The following is a 17,874-nucleotide window of genomic DNA, read 5'->3' on the forward strand; positions in this document are numbered from 1 at the left end:
GAGGAAAAAAGTCTGTTCTGTTCAGGCTTTTGGCTAACACAACAAACAGTGTTTAAAATTTAACTTTGCTTAATTAATTAGTAATTCTGTTTAATGCTGTCTGATCTCCCTCCAAAAGGTATTTTGAAGCTTGAGAAGGGAACATCAAAGGGAGCCGGGTGAAGATGGTCAAGTAACGCATTTAATCTGCAGTTGCTGGGGTGGACAGATGCCAGGTTGGGAGCTAATGTGGGAGAGAACCATCATCTGATAAACACAGCCCTCCGGCTCCTCGTGGCCGTGGTGTGAGGAGGGACAGGGAGCAGCTTCCAAACAGAAGGAGTTCCATACACTGCCCCCAGACTCGTCTGGGCTCAAAATTGGTTTTAAGAAAGCAGAGTTGACATTTTCTTTCTTCCATGGCTACTGTGTATGGTTGGGCAGGTTGTGTACTGCACAAGGGTTTCTGGTAAGCACGTGAGCAGCAGGTGAAATCCAGCCTGCACTCTGCTTTTAAGTACGTACCCTGGTGGGGGTGGTGGGCTCCATTTACCGAAGCACCATTCACAAACTCTGAAAAGCTCCAGGAGAGTACATATTTTAAGATCTGTGGGCCATATGGTCTCTGTTGGTGTTGGGAAGCAGCCGTAGACAATGTGTGTGAGCATGACTGTGTCCCAGTAAAGCTTTATTTACAAAAGCAGGTGGCGGGCCGGGTTTGGCTCACAGGGCAGTTTGCCGAGCCCTGCTCTGGGTCTCCCAGACGGGCCTCAGAGGCCAGGGAGAGGCTCTCCTTCCTCCTTCCTCTCTCCCTTCCCTTCCTTTTTCTCCTTCCTGTTCTCCTGTTTCCCTTCTTTCAAATGAGCAGTATCTCCTGTTGTTACTATGACTTGCAATTGAAGGGTGATCAGTCCCCTGAAATTATGCCCCCCAAAAATCAGCTCTGGGAAGAATATCGCTGGGCTGAACAGGAGGAAGAGACAGAGAATGGGCTTGGGCCCTGGTACCAAACTCACTTTGACAAAGTATCCTCCCCTCTGCCAGTCGGCTGGACGTGGGCAGCCGGCGGTGAGCACCGTTCGTTCTTCTCCTGCCTGCCTGTGAGCCTGGCAGTGCGGGGGGTGGGGGGTGGGGGATTGGGGGGTGTTCTGCGCAGGGATGGCTGGAGCAGGTGGCGGTTTGGTTTCAGAGGTACATACGGAAGCAGGGCCCCTAAGTGCCGGGCCCGGCCCCTGGCATTGGGGTCTGCGTGGCTTTCTGATCGATTATCTGCCACGTCTTCTGGCCGTTGGGTGGGGTCAGTGAGGGGGTGAAAGGCCTTCTTTGGTGGGGGCAAAGTGGTTCTGCCTGTCCTTGTTCCTGGCCCCGGGGCCCCAGGGCAGAACGGCTCTCAGTCCTGCTACCTGTCTGTGCCCAGCCCCATGCTGGGAAGGGACCCTCCCCCCCACCCCTGTGGGCCTCTGGGTGGTTTCCTAAGCTGGGATGGGATGATGGACCCGCTGGTGAAGAGAGGACCATCCAGGCCACCTGGTCTTTGGAGAAGACAGAGAAAGAGGGTGCAGGGTCAGGGGAGATGCTTCCCACCTGCCCGGGAGAGCAGAAGGCAGGGAGGCGGGGAGGGCCTGAGGGAGGACAGGCTGTCCGTGTGCGTGCGAGGGGCGGAGGGCTGCTCCCGAGAAGGAGAGGGCAGGGACACAGGTTTCTTTTCTTTGGGTTTTGTCAAGTGGAACTTGAAAGGCAACCATGAACCTGAAGGTGGTTTTCTGATAACTTCCCTTTGAACTTGCAGTTGGGTTGCGATAAGGCTGGCCGGCTTACATCTCCAGCCAGGACCTCTGCGGAGGGAGCCGCAGCTTTGAAGATGGAGCTGGCCTTTGTTTTTCTTTCTTCTTTTTCTTTTTCTTCTCCGGTGCTGGGCTGGTGAGTGGATAGAGGACGTTGCAGGCCGTGACAGCACGGTGCTTTCTCCAGTGGGGCAGCTCTGGGGTAGGGGCATCCTTCGGATCTGGGCCGTCAGCTGGGAGGCCCGTCATCTACGTCTTTTGCAAAGCCAGCATTTATTGAGCACCCTTGCCTGCAGGCCACTGTGCTAAGAGGCACTTTTCTCATTGCCCCTCCCAGTAGCCCTGTGAAGGAAAGACCGTTTCATCTCCATTTCACAGAAGAGGGGACTGAGACCCAGAGAAGTCAAGCGCCTTGCCCGAGGCTGCCCAGGCTAGTCAGCGGCAGAGTCCTGGTCTGAACCCAGAATGAGAGTCCAGATGTGCCCTGTCAACCGGGACACTCCGCTGAGCTTGGCTGCACCCACTGGAGATGCTGGGGCCTTCCAGAGGGCTGCCCGTGTGCTGGGAATGGGCAGAGACGCGGCTCCCTGATTCGCCCAGAGAAACCTCTAGACCTTTCTGTCTCATTTTATCATCTTTTAAATGGGGATCACAGTAGTGCCTCTGCTTTGTGGTCTGGTAGAGGTGCTGTGCACTGCACCCTGTCTGGTCCCATGATGGGGACAGCTCTGGCCCAGCAGGACACCAGTGGATTTAGGATGGAGGAGTCAGGGTGGTCCAGGCTGCGTGCTTGGCTGTCCTTGGTCACTGGCTAACCCCCCAGCTGACTTCCCCGGGCTCAGCGTCACCCTGGAGTGGGGCACCCCCAGCTGTCCAGCTGTTTGCTTTGGAGGAGCAGGAAGGGCAGGACTGGGTTTTATGCGCTGCATCAGAAGTGGGCAGTGTCAGGACCCTCCACTGACAGCCACCTCAGTGGGATGATGCCAAGTGCCTGCTCCAGGGACGTCTCCGAGGATCACCTCGTTCCGTGAGACCACCAGGGAGGAGCTGGGTCTGTGACTGAGACGGGGCCTCTGGCCGGAGCCCCTGACAGCTCTAGGGACTTGTTGCCTTGCTGTGGGCGCACCGTGGGCTGGGCGCTCCCCCTATCCCGCTGGGTGGGCCCTGGATGAAGAGAAGGAAGGGGGCACCCAGGCCTGGCTGCCCCAGCCCCCAGGCCCAGCCGAGAGGGGTGCTGCGGACAGAGCCGGGCCAGCCAGTCGTTGCCGTGGCCTTCCTGTCCCCGCCTGCCTGGACTGGTGACCCGGAGCATCCTTATCTTTCTCTCCTCCTCCCTTGTCTTGCTCCCCACCCTGAGCTGGCTGCCTGTGATATGATGCTTTTGTGTCTGTGTGTTTTCCAAAAGCCTCAGGTTTTAGAACACTTTTAGAACAACTGTCCTGATTCCCAAAAATTAAATGGGAAGGGGACCTCATTCCCTGACTGTTCCTACCACTGGTCGGGGCCCCGTGTGCTGGACCTGGGGCCGCTAGCCCTCTGCCGTCATAGCTCTTGGAGCCACACAGAATCCTCTGGGAAGGGACTCGCATCGCCATTTACAGTTGGGGAAACAGACGTCTAGAGAAGTTCTGTGACCTGCCCTGGGCCACATGTGGAGGAAGGATCAGGACCCAAGTGGAGACCACCCTCTCTCAGGCGAGCTGAGAGAGGCCACACCCGTAACAGCACGCGGGGCCGCCCAGCGGAGTGGTCATGCGCCAGTCAGGCCGCTTGGGTTCAAATCCCAGCCCTGTCATTTACTAGCAAAGCACTCAGCCTCTCCGTGCCTCAGTTTCCCACCTGGAAAGTGGAGCTGCTGGTAGTGCCTGTCTCACAGGGCCATGGTGAGGACAGTGAGCCGAAGGACAGCGGTGTTCAGTCAGTGCTGCGTTGGGCCTGGTCCTGCAGGAGGTCATGGGCTCATCGTTACTCGCGGAGGCCAGCATGGTGTAAGGGCACCGCCGGAGTGCCTCAGATAACTACCGGGAAGAGGGCCCTGGGCCCGGACAGGAGCGGAGCAGGAGGGCTGGGGCCCAGGCCCAAATGGGGAGCCCCGGCCATCTGTCCCCTGCAGCCACTCCTGCGTCCTGCAAAGCTGGGGGGTGTGAGGAGGGGTATGGTCCAGGGACATGCCAAGCCCCCACTTCGTTTCCTGGCCTGGTGGCCTCACTTCTCCAGTCCCCCAACTTCCTGAGAAAGGCCACCCATGGCTGGGGCTGCTGTCCAGGCATCTCAGCTCCCCACATGGCCCTCCTGGGCCACCCTCGGGCCCTCGAGCGGGAGCCAGGCTCGGTCTGCTGGCCTGTGAAACAGGACGATGGCATCCTTGCCCCAGGACAGCTGAGGGGTCCAGTGAGAGAGGGGCTGTGAACATGTTCTGGAGAAGCGCGGCCCGGGCAGACCTGAGTCCCCTCATCAGGCCCAGAGGAAATGGGCAGAAGGGGCTGCAGGAGCCCAGTGAGACGTTTGAAGATTGGATGGAGCCTCTTGGCTGGGCCCTTGGTCAGGGACAAGGGCCGCCACCCTGGGCTGCCCAGCCGGCACCTCCTGGGGGTACTCATGGGAAATGGTCTCCTTACGTCATGGGCTTTCACACCCTCCCTCCCACTGCTCCTGGAAGGCCACACAAAGGACCATGCCCTTTGGCAGAGGGAAGGACCCCCTAGATGAGCAGAGGCCGAATGAAAGGCACAGGGTGAGCTCGCTCCTGAAGGTCCCAGTGTGCGCGTGCCTGTGCCGATGCACACACGTGCCCTTTGTTCGCCCCCTCGGCTGAGCTCGGTTTCTGTCGCTCCTCCTGTCCCCCACCAATGTGCTGTCTGCTGGGCCTGGGCAGGCGCGTTGTTGAGGAGGCCTGGATGTCAGCACGGAAGACAGCGAGGCTGCGCAGAAAATGCCCGTGGGCCACAAGCCCCATCTCGGGGCTCCAAGAGCTGCCCTCTGCCCTCATCCACCTGCCCTTTGGCCTGACACTGCCCGGGGGCTGCAGGCTGCTTCTCTGGGCTGCAGTCAGAGCAGAGGATGCAGGCCTGAGAGGCCCGCCGGGGTAACCTGCGTGGCCAGCGTGGACACACCTTGGGAAGGGGTCTCGCCTGGGGCAGCCCCAGACGTTACCAGAGGCTGGAGAGCAGAGCGGTTTTGACTCCAGCAAACAGGCAGGACAGGAAGGGGCCCAGCACCCTGGCGGTCCTCCACGCGGGCCCCAGCCAAAGCCCCAGCGACGCGGTGGCCCTGCAGTCCAGCGGGCGTCGGCCGTGGCGAGGCCCCGCACTCTCCTCCTCACGCTGCTTGCTTGCCTCCCCGCACAGTGGCCCTGCCCCCCGAGAAGCCGGGCGCGCTGGCCAGCGGAGATGAGAAGAGGATGGAGAAGTCGAGTGACTCTTGCCCGGGCTCCAGGAAGCAGCTGAAATTTGAGGTAGGCGCCTTTCCTGGGGCTGGGCCCTGGAGAGAAGGGTTTTCTCTTCTCGGGGGTGGTTTTCAAGGAGGGAAGCTGAGGCCCACGGGGTGTGAAGGCCCCTCACCTCCTGCGTGCACAGCCGCCCTGTGTGGCAGGCTCCTCCTGCAGCGTCAGCACAGGCCCCGAGGGCCCCCTGCTGCCCGCCCTCTCAGCCCTGGCCCCTGCCTCTCAGTGTGGGGTGGTGGCCAGAGGATCCCACTGGGCTGTGGCCCGTAGTCTGGCGGAGGGACGTGAGAGTGGACCAGGGGAGGCAGCACTCTGGCCCTGGCACTGCTGTTACTGCGCTGGGTGACCGTCTTCCTCTCTGGGCCTCAGTTTCCCCAATGGTGAAAGAAACTTTTTCTTCCAACTCCCGAGGCTGTTCTGGGGAACATATGGGGACTTGGGTGGCATGGACAGCCAGGAGGCAGGAGGCCTTGGGCAGGTCCCTGACTCTATATGGGACTCAGTTTCCCCACACAGTCAACAACCAAAAGGACGTGACCTCCGGGAACTCACAGCCTGTGCATCCTGCCCCACCCCCTGGACAGTATATGAAGCTCCTTCTGTGCCCAGGCACAGGGCCAGGTGCTGAGAGCGAGACCCAGGCCTGCCGCTTGGAGCTGACGCTCCTGTCCACTCTCCTTGTTCTCTCCCTCCCTCCTCCTCCGTCTTCCTTCATGAGCCCACAGGGTGCGGCTCTGGAGCCGCAGGCCGGCTTCAGATCCCAGCTGGGCTGCTGCCTCACTCGCCTGCCCTGTGAACTGGGGATAGGAACAATACGTGTCTTAGCGGGATGGTGTAGGCATGTTGAGTTAATGCTTCTCAAGTGCGTACGAGGGCGTCCAATACCGAGTAAACACTTTCCTTCTTCCTTCTGATGAATGTTGATGGACACCTGCTGCTTGCCAGGGGACCCAGCAGTGACCTGGGTGCCATTCCTACCCTCAGGGAGCACAGTGTGGTGAGGGGGCAGATGAGTGACCCAGACCCAGAAAGGGCACAGTCGTGGGTGTGATGGGGATCTGAGAGCACGGGGTGGGGTCACCCAAGTCAGGCCAGAGGGGTGCGACTGGTGGACACGTTGGCGGTTCCAGACCCTCTGTGCGGCGCCCCCGGAGGGAGCAGTGGCTGCAGGCAGAGGCGGGGGAAGGCGAGGGGCCGCTGAGCAGAGGAGGAAGAGTGGGGAGAGGGGATGCACAGGGAGCCTTTGGGAGAACGAGGGCACTTTGGGCCGATGGGCGAAGGGCGAGCAGGAGCAAAGGCCTGGAGGCTTTTGTTGTGTGGGAATGACAGGCTGCATTGTGTGGCTTGCGTGGGGAGGGTGGGACTGAGGGGTGGTGACACCGGAAAGGGAGTAAGACGGGTCACCGAGGCCCTCAGCGCAGGAGCTGAGCGGGGCAGGCAGCATCCAGTTGAGGAGCTGGGCTTGCTAGCTTCTTCCTGAGCCCACCCGTGTCCTGCAGGTCTTCTGGGGGTGCCTGGAAAGGCCAAGGGCCGAGCCCAGCAGCAGAGGGAAGCCCAGGCTGACGGCTCGCCTCCCTGGAAGCCCCAGTGGGTCTGTGTCTGGAAAGGGGCTGGCTCATAGCCTGGGACCCCTCCATGGTCCATGAGTGGTCCACCTGAAAGTCCAGGTGGAGGGACAAGAAGATGCACGCGATAGATGTGGGACAGTTACTCAACTCGAGTTTCTGAACTTCCAGCCCCAGCTGTCTGTGGAGCCCAGTGCGGGGCCGGGCGAGGGAGTCATGTAGATGCTGTGTGACAGCGTGTGTGCACGCTTGCATGTGGACGTGTGCCGGGTGCGTGCTGCACCCTGTGCAACGGTGCCTCGGAGAGCAGAGCGGGCGCTTGGCAGACACCAGACAGGCATGTCACAACTGAGGGAAGGCTGACTTTGAACTCAGCGTGGGCTGCCTGAGAACCGCTCGGGGCCCTGCTGGGAGCCATGGAGGCCGGGCAGGGGCACACGCCCCCCGGGTCAGAGGCTAGGCACCACTCCTCTCTCGGGACCTGAGCGTGCCCTCATGCTGGGCCAGTCTGGGAGTGGCGAAAGGAGGGGTGGGCCGAGGCCAGACGTGGAGCAGGTGTTCTGGGAGCACCTTTGCTTGTTTTTGTCGATCTTATGCATCGTAAAGGCCCTTTGTGGAATCTCCTTCCCCAAATGGCCGTCCTTCCTAGAACTCTCCGTCTGGTGTTCCACCAGCCCCTGCATACGTAACGCCCGTGACTCAGCTCACACTGCCCAGAATCCCTGTGGCTGGACACCTAGGGTGGTGTGGGCAGTGATAATGATGTCATTGGTCTCTTAATCGTTACAGCAAAGACAATAGCAGCTGTCCCATTAATTGGGCTTTTTTGTGTCAAGCAGTTCCCATACCTGCTTCCAGTTCCCCAGAGCAGACCCTGGGCGAGGACCTGGGAGGTCACTCAGGGAGCAGGGAAGGAGGGAAGCCAGTAAGAGGTTAAAGAGTAGATCACCACCAGGGCAGCTGGGCCTCAGTCCCGGGGACCCTCCGAGAGCCATGCGGAGTGCACTCAGATTTGCCCCCTGTCGGGGCAAGGAGGCTGGGGTCTCATCCACTGGCTCGGCCCCTCCCTCCTTCAGGTCTCGCCTGGGCATTCAGTCCCCGGCTCTCAGGGCTGCCCTCGGAGCCGCGGTCAGGCACTGTCTACCTCAGCCACTGCAGGGGAGCACTGGTGGACTGAGGGCACGGGCCAGTGAGTGTTCCCAACAACCTGATGAGGTCAATGCTGTCATGTTCCATAATTTACACGAGGGGAAACGGAGGCACAAAGAAGACACACCTAGGGTCACGCAGCTGTGGAGGGCCATGCAGGGGCTGGCACTTGGGGCTGACTCTGGCTCTTACTTGTTACCCTCACCTGCCTCCAGGTCAGGTGCCACCCTGGGAGTCCCCCCATGGCTTCCCAAGTTACTGTTCCCTGTGTCTTCCAGGTGCTTCTAGCCCTTGGCCCAAGTTCAGTCTTCCTGAGGCCGCAAAGCCTCCCCTCAGACCTCTCCCCCTTGTGTTTCCTTTGCCTTCGAAGACCCAGGGACTGTCTGGCACCCCTGCCGGCGTCTCTTCCCAAGCCAAACCTCCCGTCCCCTCTCCTGCCCCTTCTCCTGCCCGGCCTGGCCTCTCTCTGGCTCGTCACGTCTTGTTCATTGTGCTTTTCCTTCACACAAGGTCTGGGGGGCCAGCGAGGCCGCAGCAGCCCGGTGGCCCGGCCTCCAGGTGTCACAGCCTCTGGGTGACCAGCCACGCCCGTGTGTTGTCTGCTTGTGTCCAGGAGCTACAGTGTGACGTGTCCGTGGAAGAGGACAGCCGGCAGGAGTGGACCTTCACCCTGTATGACTTTGACAACAATGGCAAGGTCACCCGCGAGGTGAGTGTGCCTGCCTGGCCTCCCCCAGGCACAGGAACATTCATTCTGCGACCACCACTGCCCAGCCCCTTCTCCTGAAGTGGCTCTGGCTGCTGAGGGCAGGCTGACAGGCAGCTGTGAGGGGGAAGAGGGGCGGAGGCTGCTGCAGCTTCAGGGCGACCTGGAGGGGCTCCCAGAGCTGCCCCGTGAGCAAGGAGAGGTGACAGAGAGGAAGGGGCCAGCCGGGCTCCTCCCTCACTGGGGAAGGGGCGGGAGGCAGGCGCAGAGCCCCGAGGCCTCCCTGGAGGAGGACCCTCTACCCCAACAGAGTCCTGCCCTGCTTCCTTCTCTCTGTGGTCCTGGAGCTCTGAGCCCAGGCAGGGACCACCCCAGGCCACTTCCCACCTCAGCCAGTCTGTCCTGGAGCTGGGGCCCAGTGGGCACAGGAAGACCAGGCAGTGACTCCCTCCACAGGTACACCCCGCCCCTAAGGGCAGCTAGCCGCTCTGTTCATGGCCTGTTCTTCCTCCCCTCCCCTCTGCATGCCTCTCCCTCACCCCTCCTCCCATCTCTCTCCTCCCTCTGCATATTGAGCACCTGTTGTGTGCCTCTACCGTGTAGGTACAAGGACGGGGGGTGCAGCCGACACAGTTTCTAGCCTGTGGCTCTGACAGTGTGTTGAGGGTGGTAGATCCCATACAGCTGTAAACTGGGATGTGTTCAGTGAAGGAAATGAACAGAATGGTGTGACAGAGGCTGGCCGAAGCATCCAGGGAAGGCTTCTGGAGGAGCCAGTGCGGGAGCAGGAGCTTAGCAGCGAGCAGCATGCAGAGCCCGGGGAGAGTCCTGGGCACCGCAGAGCGGGTGCGCTCAGGGTGTTGGAGGAGCTGGAGGAGACTGTGCGGGGCTACCCATTAGGAAACATGGCCACGGCCAGGCACCGGCAGGGCAGTGATGCCGGCCTTGGGGGCAGGCAACCTGGCTGCAGTGCCAGGGGCTGGGGGAAGCCTGCGGGGGGGGGGGGGGGGTGCCTGAATGGCGGCCAAGTGTCTGCCTCCCCTCGCCCTGGGCCCTGGTGTCATCCCTTCTGCCTCCTTCTTTCTTTCCCTCCCCTGTCCTCTCTGACCTGCTCCCTCCCCAGGAGGCCTGTGTTCAGGTGTGCAGCCTGTTAGACATCCGCACAGAGGTCTGAGGTGAGCAGGGCTGGCTCTTGTCGGCACGCAGGGCTTCAGGGGTGTCCCAGAGAGCGTTAAGTGCTGCTGTCTTATCTCCCTATCCAGGGCTAACTATTTTCTCTGCAGATAGTACAGGCGAAGCTGCCAGGGGGAGACCTGGTGAGAAAAGGCCATGTTTTAGGGATGTTAGAACAGGTTGGGGAAGAAGCTGTAACTTATAGTCATCTGGGACTCTTTGGGATGTAAATGACACAATCCCAGGAAAAAAAAACCAAAGGGAATATATTGGCTCATGTAACTGAAGTCTAGGACACTGACTTCAGGCATGGCTGGATCCAGAGGGTCAGTGTCTCCAGGACCAGGTGTTCTTCATGGCTCTGCTCCCTCTGTGTTCCTCTGCTATCTGTCAGGCTCCCTCCTTGGCAGTAACAAGATGAATGCTGACAGTTTTAGCATCTGTCCCATCTTCTCAGAACCCCCTAATTCAGAGTGGGGGAAAGTTATTTGATGCAAGAGCCACATAGACTGAAAGTGGGAGGACGGATGGATTTGGCTCACAAAATAAACAAGGCACAGTTATTAAGGGAAGGGGGTAGATTCTGGGCAGGCAGAGCCCCCAGAGGGACCTGGTGCTTGGGAAGCAGTGGAGACTCTCCCTGGTATGGTACCCTGTGGAGATGGCAGATGGTTTAGGTGAGCCCCCCAAGTCCCCTCCAGCTGCCGTGCTTTGTGGGAGGGATTACTGTTTTTCTGGAGCAAGGAGCCACTGTTCCTCCCCAGCCTGTTGGGAATGGCAGCCGGGGTATCATTATCTTCACAGGGAAGCGTGTTGTAGGCTTGAAACCTGGGTAACTGAGCTGGATTGGGTGGCCTGGCTGTTTGTGAAGGCCGCGCAGGGAGCAGCCAGGCTGGGTTTCTCCGGGACGTGGGGGCGTCGCCCTCCCTTCTGACATGTGCAGCGGCCAAGACATCGCTGCCTCTGGGAGCTGCTCGCTTCCTCCTTTCTGCTTCAGAAGATGCTGAGAAGCCTTCCGTGCTGTCGTCAAAGGGCTTGCCCCCCTTGGAGGCTTTGCGGAGCCTGTGGGCAGGCACTGCTTTCCGATTCTGCATCCTGCCCTCTTGGCAACGAGAGAACTAGCAAGGAAGCGGGAGTTTCCAAGGAGGGTGCCCCAGCCTGGCCTCGGAGAAAGCCTTCCCTGGACCCTGTCTTCCTCCTGCTGAGGAGTGAGAGCTTGGCTTTCAGTTGAGGGAGGACCCAGCCTGGTGTTTCCCCTGGTCTATTTTTAGCCCCAAAGCCACTCCTCAAATCTGGCTATAAATACCGCTCACCCCCCCCCCCCGCCCCGCCCCCTACACTCTGGCCATCAGCATGCGTGCTCCTGTGCCAGGGCGGACGGCTCCCACCTCGCCACAGCCGCAGCCCAGAGCTGGTGTCCGGGCCGACCTCCTGACTCAGAAGAAAGTACGTGTTCATCCTTCAGGCATTCTTTCCTGCAGTTCATGTTCAGGAGCACCTCATCCTGTGTGCAGCCTTGTGCTGGGTTGATTTTCCAGCTAGGATTGCCAAAGCACGCTTGTTCTTAGAGCCTGAATCAGCTGGGACCTACTGGGATCACCCACCAGGGCCCCAGGCTGGTATACAATGCTTGGTGGACGATGCTGGTGGACCTCACTTTCCTCATCCGTAAGATAGAGACAATGATGCCCCCTTCATGGGCTTCCTAAGATGGTGAGAGAGAGAGTGGGCAGACATGGCTGTGCGGAGCAGCTCGAGAGAAGGAGAAGAAGGGGGAAGAGGAGACATCGGTGGGCCTCGCCAGAGATGCTGGGATCGCCCAGTGAGCCATCAAGGGAGTGGCTGGAGCCTGGATCTCAAACTAGTGGCCCCCACAATCTCAGTCTAGCCCCTAGATGTTCTGGCCCAGACCCCCTAAGGGAGTCTTGTTAAAAACTAAATTAGCACAGGCAACAAAAGTAAAAGTAGATAAATGGGAATATGTCAAAATTAAAAACTTCTGTGTATCAAAGGACACAGTCAACAGAGTGAAAAGCAGCCTGTGGAATAGGAGAAAATATCTGCAAATCATCTATCTGATGAAGGATTAAGATCCAAAATATGCAAAGAACTTCTACAACTCAACAACAAAAAACCAGACAACTCAAAAAATGGGCAAAGGACTTAAATAGATATTTCTCCAAAGAAAACATACAAATGGACAATAAGCACGTGAAGAGATGTGCAGCGTCTCTAATGATCAGGGAGATGCAAATAAGAACCACAGTGAGACACCACCTTACACCCATTACGACGGCTACCATTAAAAAAATAAAGAAGGAAAATAAGTATTGATGAGGATGTGGCGAAATTGGAACTCTTATATCCTGTTGGTGGGAATGTAAAATGGTGCAGCTGCTGTGGAAAACAGTATGGCAGTTCCTCAAAAAATTAAACAGAATTACCACATGATCCAGCAATTTGACTTCTGGGTATATACCCCAAAGAATTAAAAGCAGGGTCTCCAAGAAATACTTGTACTCATGTTCATAGCAGCGTTATTCATAACAGCCAAAACCCAGTGTTCATTGATGAATGGATAAACAAAAAAATGGAATATACATACAATGGAATATTATTCAGCCTTAAAAAGGAAGGAAATTCTGACATGTGCCGTAACATGGATGATCCTTGAGGCCTTTATGCTAAGTGAAATAAGCCTGTCACAAAAGGATAAATACTGTGTGATTCCACTTGTATGAGGCACCTAGAGTAGTCAGATTCATAGGGACAGAAAGTAGAATGATGCCTGCCAGGGGCTGGGGGGAGAGAGGAATGGAGAATTGAAGAAAATTAAATTAATGCTAGTATCAAAGATTCTGAAGGTTTAAGGAGATTCTGGATTGCTGGCTTCTCTGGGATGACCCTCAGCCCTCATGGCTACAGGGCAAGTCAGCTGAGCTGGGCGGCTGCCACTCCTTCGGGTGGGACAGGGCCCCAGGTGGCCCCACCATTCCCATGGCCATGGTAGTACTGTCACCTCTGCCTGAGGGCTGATGGGTGGGGCCCCAGGGAGGGCTGAGTCCGTCATGTTCATGAAGTCACTGACCATCGATCGGTAAGCCTGACCTATGGAGAACTAATTAATACCTTTTCCAGAGGTTTCCAACATCATTTGAAGCAGGAAGCCTCTCCTCAGACAAACAACCTTAGCAGATGCTGGGGGACCTGGTCCACCCCTCCATCCCCCGATTAAAAGTCTCGAGATGCCTCAGAGAGCATGGCTTGGACACCGCTGTTCTGGTTGAGGGTCACTGAGGCTGGAGAGGAGAGGAGATGTGGTCAAGTTCTCACAGCGGTTTATCTTTAGGGACACATCCGCTTTTGCACTTTTCATTCAGAAGGTGCTCATCAGACCTGAGGTCGGTGCTATGGATGCCCCTCCCCCAATGCTCCCTGGCCACCTCCAAGTTCACCTGATGCTCTGATGGATGGGACCCTCCCTAAGAGCCTTCTCTGGTGCCGGGGAGCAGGCTCAGCCCTTGCAGGACAGCCCGGAAGTCTGGGGGCTGTAGCACCCCCAGGGGCGGCACTCAACCAGCGAGGGATGAGAGTTTTCTGCAGGCCCCGGTGTGCCTCAGTGCCTCCCGAGGCCCCAGTGTGCCCGAGCTCCGTTGTTCTTCCAGCTCACTCGCTCTCCCTGCTACTCGCTCCTGCTTCCTAGGATCCCCTCCCAAATGAACCTCTTACGGTCCTTAGACTCAGCTTTGGGGGAGCCCGAGGGCTTTCACCAGGCCCTCTGATTCCTGTGTTTTAAGTGCACTGTGGCTGAAGCCATGTGTGGGCTTCTGCTTCCCTCCCCATCCAGGACATCACCAGCCTGCTGCACACCATCTACGAGGTGGTCGATTCTTCCGTCAACCACTCCCCGACGTCCAGCAAGACGCTGCGGGTGAAGCTCAGTGTGGCCCCCGATGGGAGCCAGAGCAAGAAGAGCATCCTTCTCCATCACCCTGGTGAGGGCTGGAGGGCCGTTCTGGTCCAGCTCTCAGGAGGGATCAGCGCCCCCCGGGAGGGGTGGACGGGCATCCTGGGGGCTTTCTCTGGGAGCGGTTTTGTGGACAGGTGGGATTGGAGCGGGCCTTTGAGGGAGTGGGGTTTGGATAGGTGAAAGGCCCTGCGTAAGCAGAGCGCTGGAGTGGGCATGGGCGTGGAAGCGGCTACAGGAAAGGCCTGTGTTGTGATGGGGTCAGGGGCACAGGGCCTTAAAGGCCAGCTCAGGAGTCTGGCGGAGGGGGTGATTCCAGGGGAGGAGGTAAATGGGACAGGTAGCTGTGAGACCCCTCTCCCTAGTCCTGGCTCTGCAGACCCTCCCGCAGAGCCATTGTGAAGCTGCGTGGGTCTGCTGTCACGGGCTGCGTGCCAGGCGGCATAGAAGACCTGGGCGGGGCAGGAGGCTGGCAGGCACAGGAGCAGGCTGCTCACCAGGCTGTGTCTGGGGCGGGCGGGGGTCTCAGACCTGCAGAGCACCAGGCCCCGAGCGGAGACCAAGCCCACTGAGGAGCTGCGAAGCTGGGAGAGGAAGCAGCGGGCCCCGCTCAGGTACGGTGGGGACGGGCGGAGGCGGCAGCCCAGCGCACCTGAGCACGTCTTGGGCACCAGCTGTGTGCCTGCACCTGAGAGATTCTAGCAAGAGGTTCCGGTCTGTGCTCGCTGCAGGGGCAGCGATTTCAGAGGACAGGCTCAAAATCAAACTCAGTTTGTAAAGAGTTAAATGTAAGCCTGCACTGCCCCACCCGGAGCACTGCAGGCCAGGCCGTTCGGCCTTCAGCCCCATGGGTCTGGGAAGGTGCTCTGGCCTGTGCGCATGGGTTATCTTTGGGGTCGGGCAGCCCCTCAGGATGTGGGACGTTGGTGTTTCTGCAGGGATGCGCACATTCACCGAGCTCCCTTCAGTCCCGCTCAGGGCAGGCCTGGCTGCCAAGTGGGTTATGAGAACCTTCATGTTCAGGCTTTTTGGATCTCTAAATTGTGGCTAAGGGATTGTTAATGCTGCAATTACCCTTCACCTGTTGTTATTTCTTTAAATGCGAGGAAGGAAGGAAGAGAGGGAGGGAAGAAAACGGAGAGACTGTTTAAAGAAAAGCACTGAGTGAACAGCAATATACAGTAACAGAAGCAGGAGGCGTGAGGCCATGAGGAGAGCTGTCATGAGAGTGGACAGGAGATGGCTGGCGTTGGAGAGACACTAGCTGTGGCTGTCCAAGCAGGGCACGCAGCGTGACATGGGGAGAGGGCAAGAACCGGAGGCACCCAGGCTGGCTGCAGATGTGGGGGTTCGCTGGGGTGAGTGGGAGGCGGCGGTGGGGCAGGCAGCTCACGGAGGCCCTTGAAAGAGAGGGGAAGGAACCCTGAATCCTGCAGGGGGCGAACGGTGGCCCCCGGCAGAGCCTTTCCCCGCCCCCTCCTTACACTCACACTGGGCAGATTTACAGGGCCTGCCAGCCTCAACTCCAGTGGTCTGGGGGCTTCTGCTGCCCGCAGCCCCTGGGGACCCAGGCAGGAGTCAGGCCACATGCCTAAACATATGGTTTGAAGGCTGGCTTTGGGGCATCCTTAAGTTTTGACCAGTAACCCCCCTCCTTTGCTGTGGGCCTGTGCAAAGCGAAGTCTGCATCCAGTCCTCCCGGGGGCCTGTGTCTCCGTGGCAGGGGAGGAAATGGAGGCACAGAGTGCCAAGATGACCCCTCCCTCCCCACCCTCTTCCCAAGACCCAGAAGGAAATTAACAAAGGGTCCAGAAGGATTTGTCCTGGTGGCTTCCAATTAGCCCGTGGGGCTGTCCCCACCGGGGTGCCCGCCGGCTTACTTGCCTTCCTGTGGTAGGTTCCAGGGTGACAGCCGTCTGGAGCAGCCCGGCTGCTCCCACCGTTGCGTGGACGAGAACATCGAGAGGAGAAACCACTACTTAGATCTCGCCGGCGTAGAAAACTACACCTCCCAGTTTGGGGCTGGTAAGGTGGCGCCTGCACCTGCAAGGCGGGAGGGAGGGGGCGGCGGGCGGGCGGGCCGTGGTTACTGTTCCCCCCTGCTGGGGGAAGGCAGAGCTTTTATTAGACAGGTTAAAGATGTTATTGGAAGAGATGACATTAAAAACGTTTAAAAAATTAAAGTAATACGTGCACAGAGTTGAACAAGATCAGATAGTAACGGAGGGCTTATAATACAACGAAAAACCATAGGTCCGTGCTGCACCCCGCCCACCCCCACCCTGTTCCCCTCTCTGGCCTTTCATCTGATGAGGACCTGCTTTGCTAAGCAAACGCTGCTCTGTCATTATGAGCTCTTGACATCTTAGCTCCTGCTAAGGTAAATGAAGACGGAACCCCCATAATTCCCCCCCCCCCCCCCCCCCCGCCCCCCCCTGCCCCCCCCCCGGGGCCCCCCCCCCGTAAGGTAAGGAATATGCCTGCAGATTTCCTTTGTGCTCCAGTGGCCTCCGACAGTGATCAGTGTCTCAGTCTTGCTCTTTCACGTCTTTCTTGGAAGAGAATTATTTTTAAAGCCCTAACAAAGAAGCAGTTCTTCCCACTTAGCAGATGGCAGAGTTCCATTCCGAGAGGCTTCCTCCCGGGCCATGGGGAGCAGTCGGGCTCTGAGGAACCACAGCTGGCCTGTGTCAGCCTTGGAGAACTGGGGGTGGGGGGACTTCTGGGGCACAGTGCAGCGCCAGCACACAGTAGGTGCTCATTAAATATCTGTCGCATTGGTTCCTAGGCTCCCCGTCAGTGGCCCAGAAGTCAGAACTGCCTCCCCGCGCCTGCAACCCTGCTCGATCTCGCTCCCATGAGCCGGAAGCCATCCACGTCCCACACCGAAAGCCCCAAGGCACGGACCCAGCCTCCTTCCACTTCCTTGACACCCCCTTCGCCAAGGTCTCGGAGGTCCAGCAGCGGCTCCGGGGCACCCAGGACGGGAGTAAGCACTTTGTGAGGTCCCCCAAGGCCCAGGGCAAGGGTGTGGGTGTGGGCCACGTGGCCAGAGGGGCAAGAAGCAAACCCCCTCTGGGACCCGCCATCCCTGTGGTGTCCCCATCGGCCCCCCTGGCCACCAGCCCGGCCCTCCTCCCCGCCCTGGCACCCCTCGGGCACAGGAAGCCCAAGCACCGAGCCAAGGAGAGCCAGCAGGGGTGCCGGGGCCTGCAGGCGCCACTGGCCCCAGGGGGCGCTGTCGTGGGGCGGGACCATGTGAGGGAGCTGCCCACCGTGGTAATGTACGAGAGCCAGGCTGGCCAGGCGGTCCAGAGACACGAGCATCACCACCACCACGAACACCACCACCATTACCACCACTTCTACCAGACATAGAGCCCCCCAGAGCCCGCCCACCGGATGAAGGACCCCTCCCCATGCCCCAAGGCATTATTATTCTATTAATTATTGTTATTATGACGATTATTGTTATTAATAATTATTGTTACTCCACTAATATTCAGCTAGCCTCCATGTAGAAGATATATGGAAACACAGAAGTAAACTTTTATTTATATGTTGTGAGGACTGCATAACTTACCCAAGTGACTCTGGGTTTGGAAGTGGCCTGTAAGTGGCAGGTGCTCCCTGGGGCTCTGGAGCTGCTGTTTCCACACAGGTCGGCCCACACCCCTCCCAGCCCCCGGAGCCCTCGGCCAGAACTCTGCCCCGCCCCGTCTCTTCCAGGAGAGCACCCTCACCGGGCCCAGCTTCCAGAGACCCTCGAAATCTCCGAGAAGACAAACAGCTGCTACCTCTTAGTATTATTCTGATTTTATTTGGCCCTTGACTGATTGTAACGTGCCACAGGGATTTCAGCAGACTGCAGACGCGCGACCTTCCCGGCTGTTGTGTTTCTATGTTCCAACCCAGAAACCTTAGCTGTCCTTTCTGGAGTTATCTTTCACTCCTTTCCAGTGGGGTCACACCCTTGCCCAAAACCAGTCCCATCTCTCTGCCATGTACAACACGAAAATACACTTCTCCTCCTCCTTTCCGTCCGTCTCCTCTCTTCTTTAGAAAGATGCACACACATATATTTAAAGACTGCCTCTGAAACCAGCCTT

General features: G+C 58.4%; 1 protein-coding gene across 1 annotated transcript in view; it reads left to right on the forward strand.

The window, feature by feature from the left end:
• NKD1 (NKD inhibitor of WNT signaling pathway 1) overlaps nucleotides 1-17,804 on the forward strand; it is an 82,426-nt gene extending 64,622 nt beyond the window's left edge. Inside the window, exons 5-10 of the mRNA XM_046684150.1 lie at nucleotides 5,111-5,217; nucleotides 8,533-8,628; nucleotides 13,646-13,793; nucleotides 14,295-14,379; nucleotides 15,663-15,790; nucleotides 16,554-17,804. Of these exons, the coding sequence (XP_046540106.1) occupies nucleotides 5,111-5,217; nucleotides 8,533-8,628; nucleotides 13,646-13,793; nucleotides 14,295-14,379; nucleotides 15,663-15,790; nucleotides 16,554-17,143 (1,154 nt within the window). The 3' untranslated portion in view covers nucleotides 17,144-17,804. The remainder of the gene's footprint in view (nucleotides 1-5,110; nucleotides 5,218-8,532; nucleotides 8,629-13,645; nucleotides 13,794-14,294; nucleotides 14,380-15,662; nucleotides 15,791-16,553) is intronic.
• The last annotated feature ends 70 nt before the right edge of the window (nucleotides 17,805-17,874 follow it).

This window comes from Equus quagga, chromosome 13 (assembly GCF_021613505.1).
Source record: "Equus quagga isolate Etosha38 chromosome 13, UCLA_HA_Equagga_1.0, whole genome shotgun sequence".
Taxonomy (NCBI): Eukaryota; Metazoa; Chordata; class Mammalia; order Perissodactyla; family Equidae; genus Equus; species Equus quagga.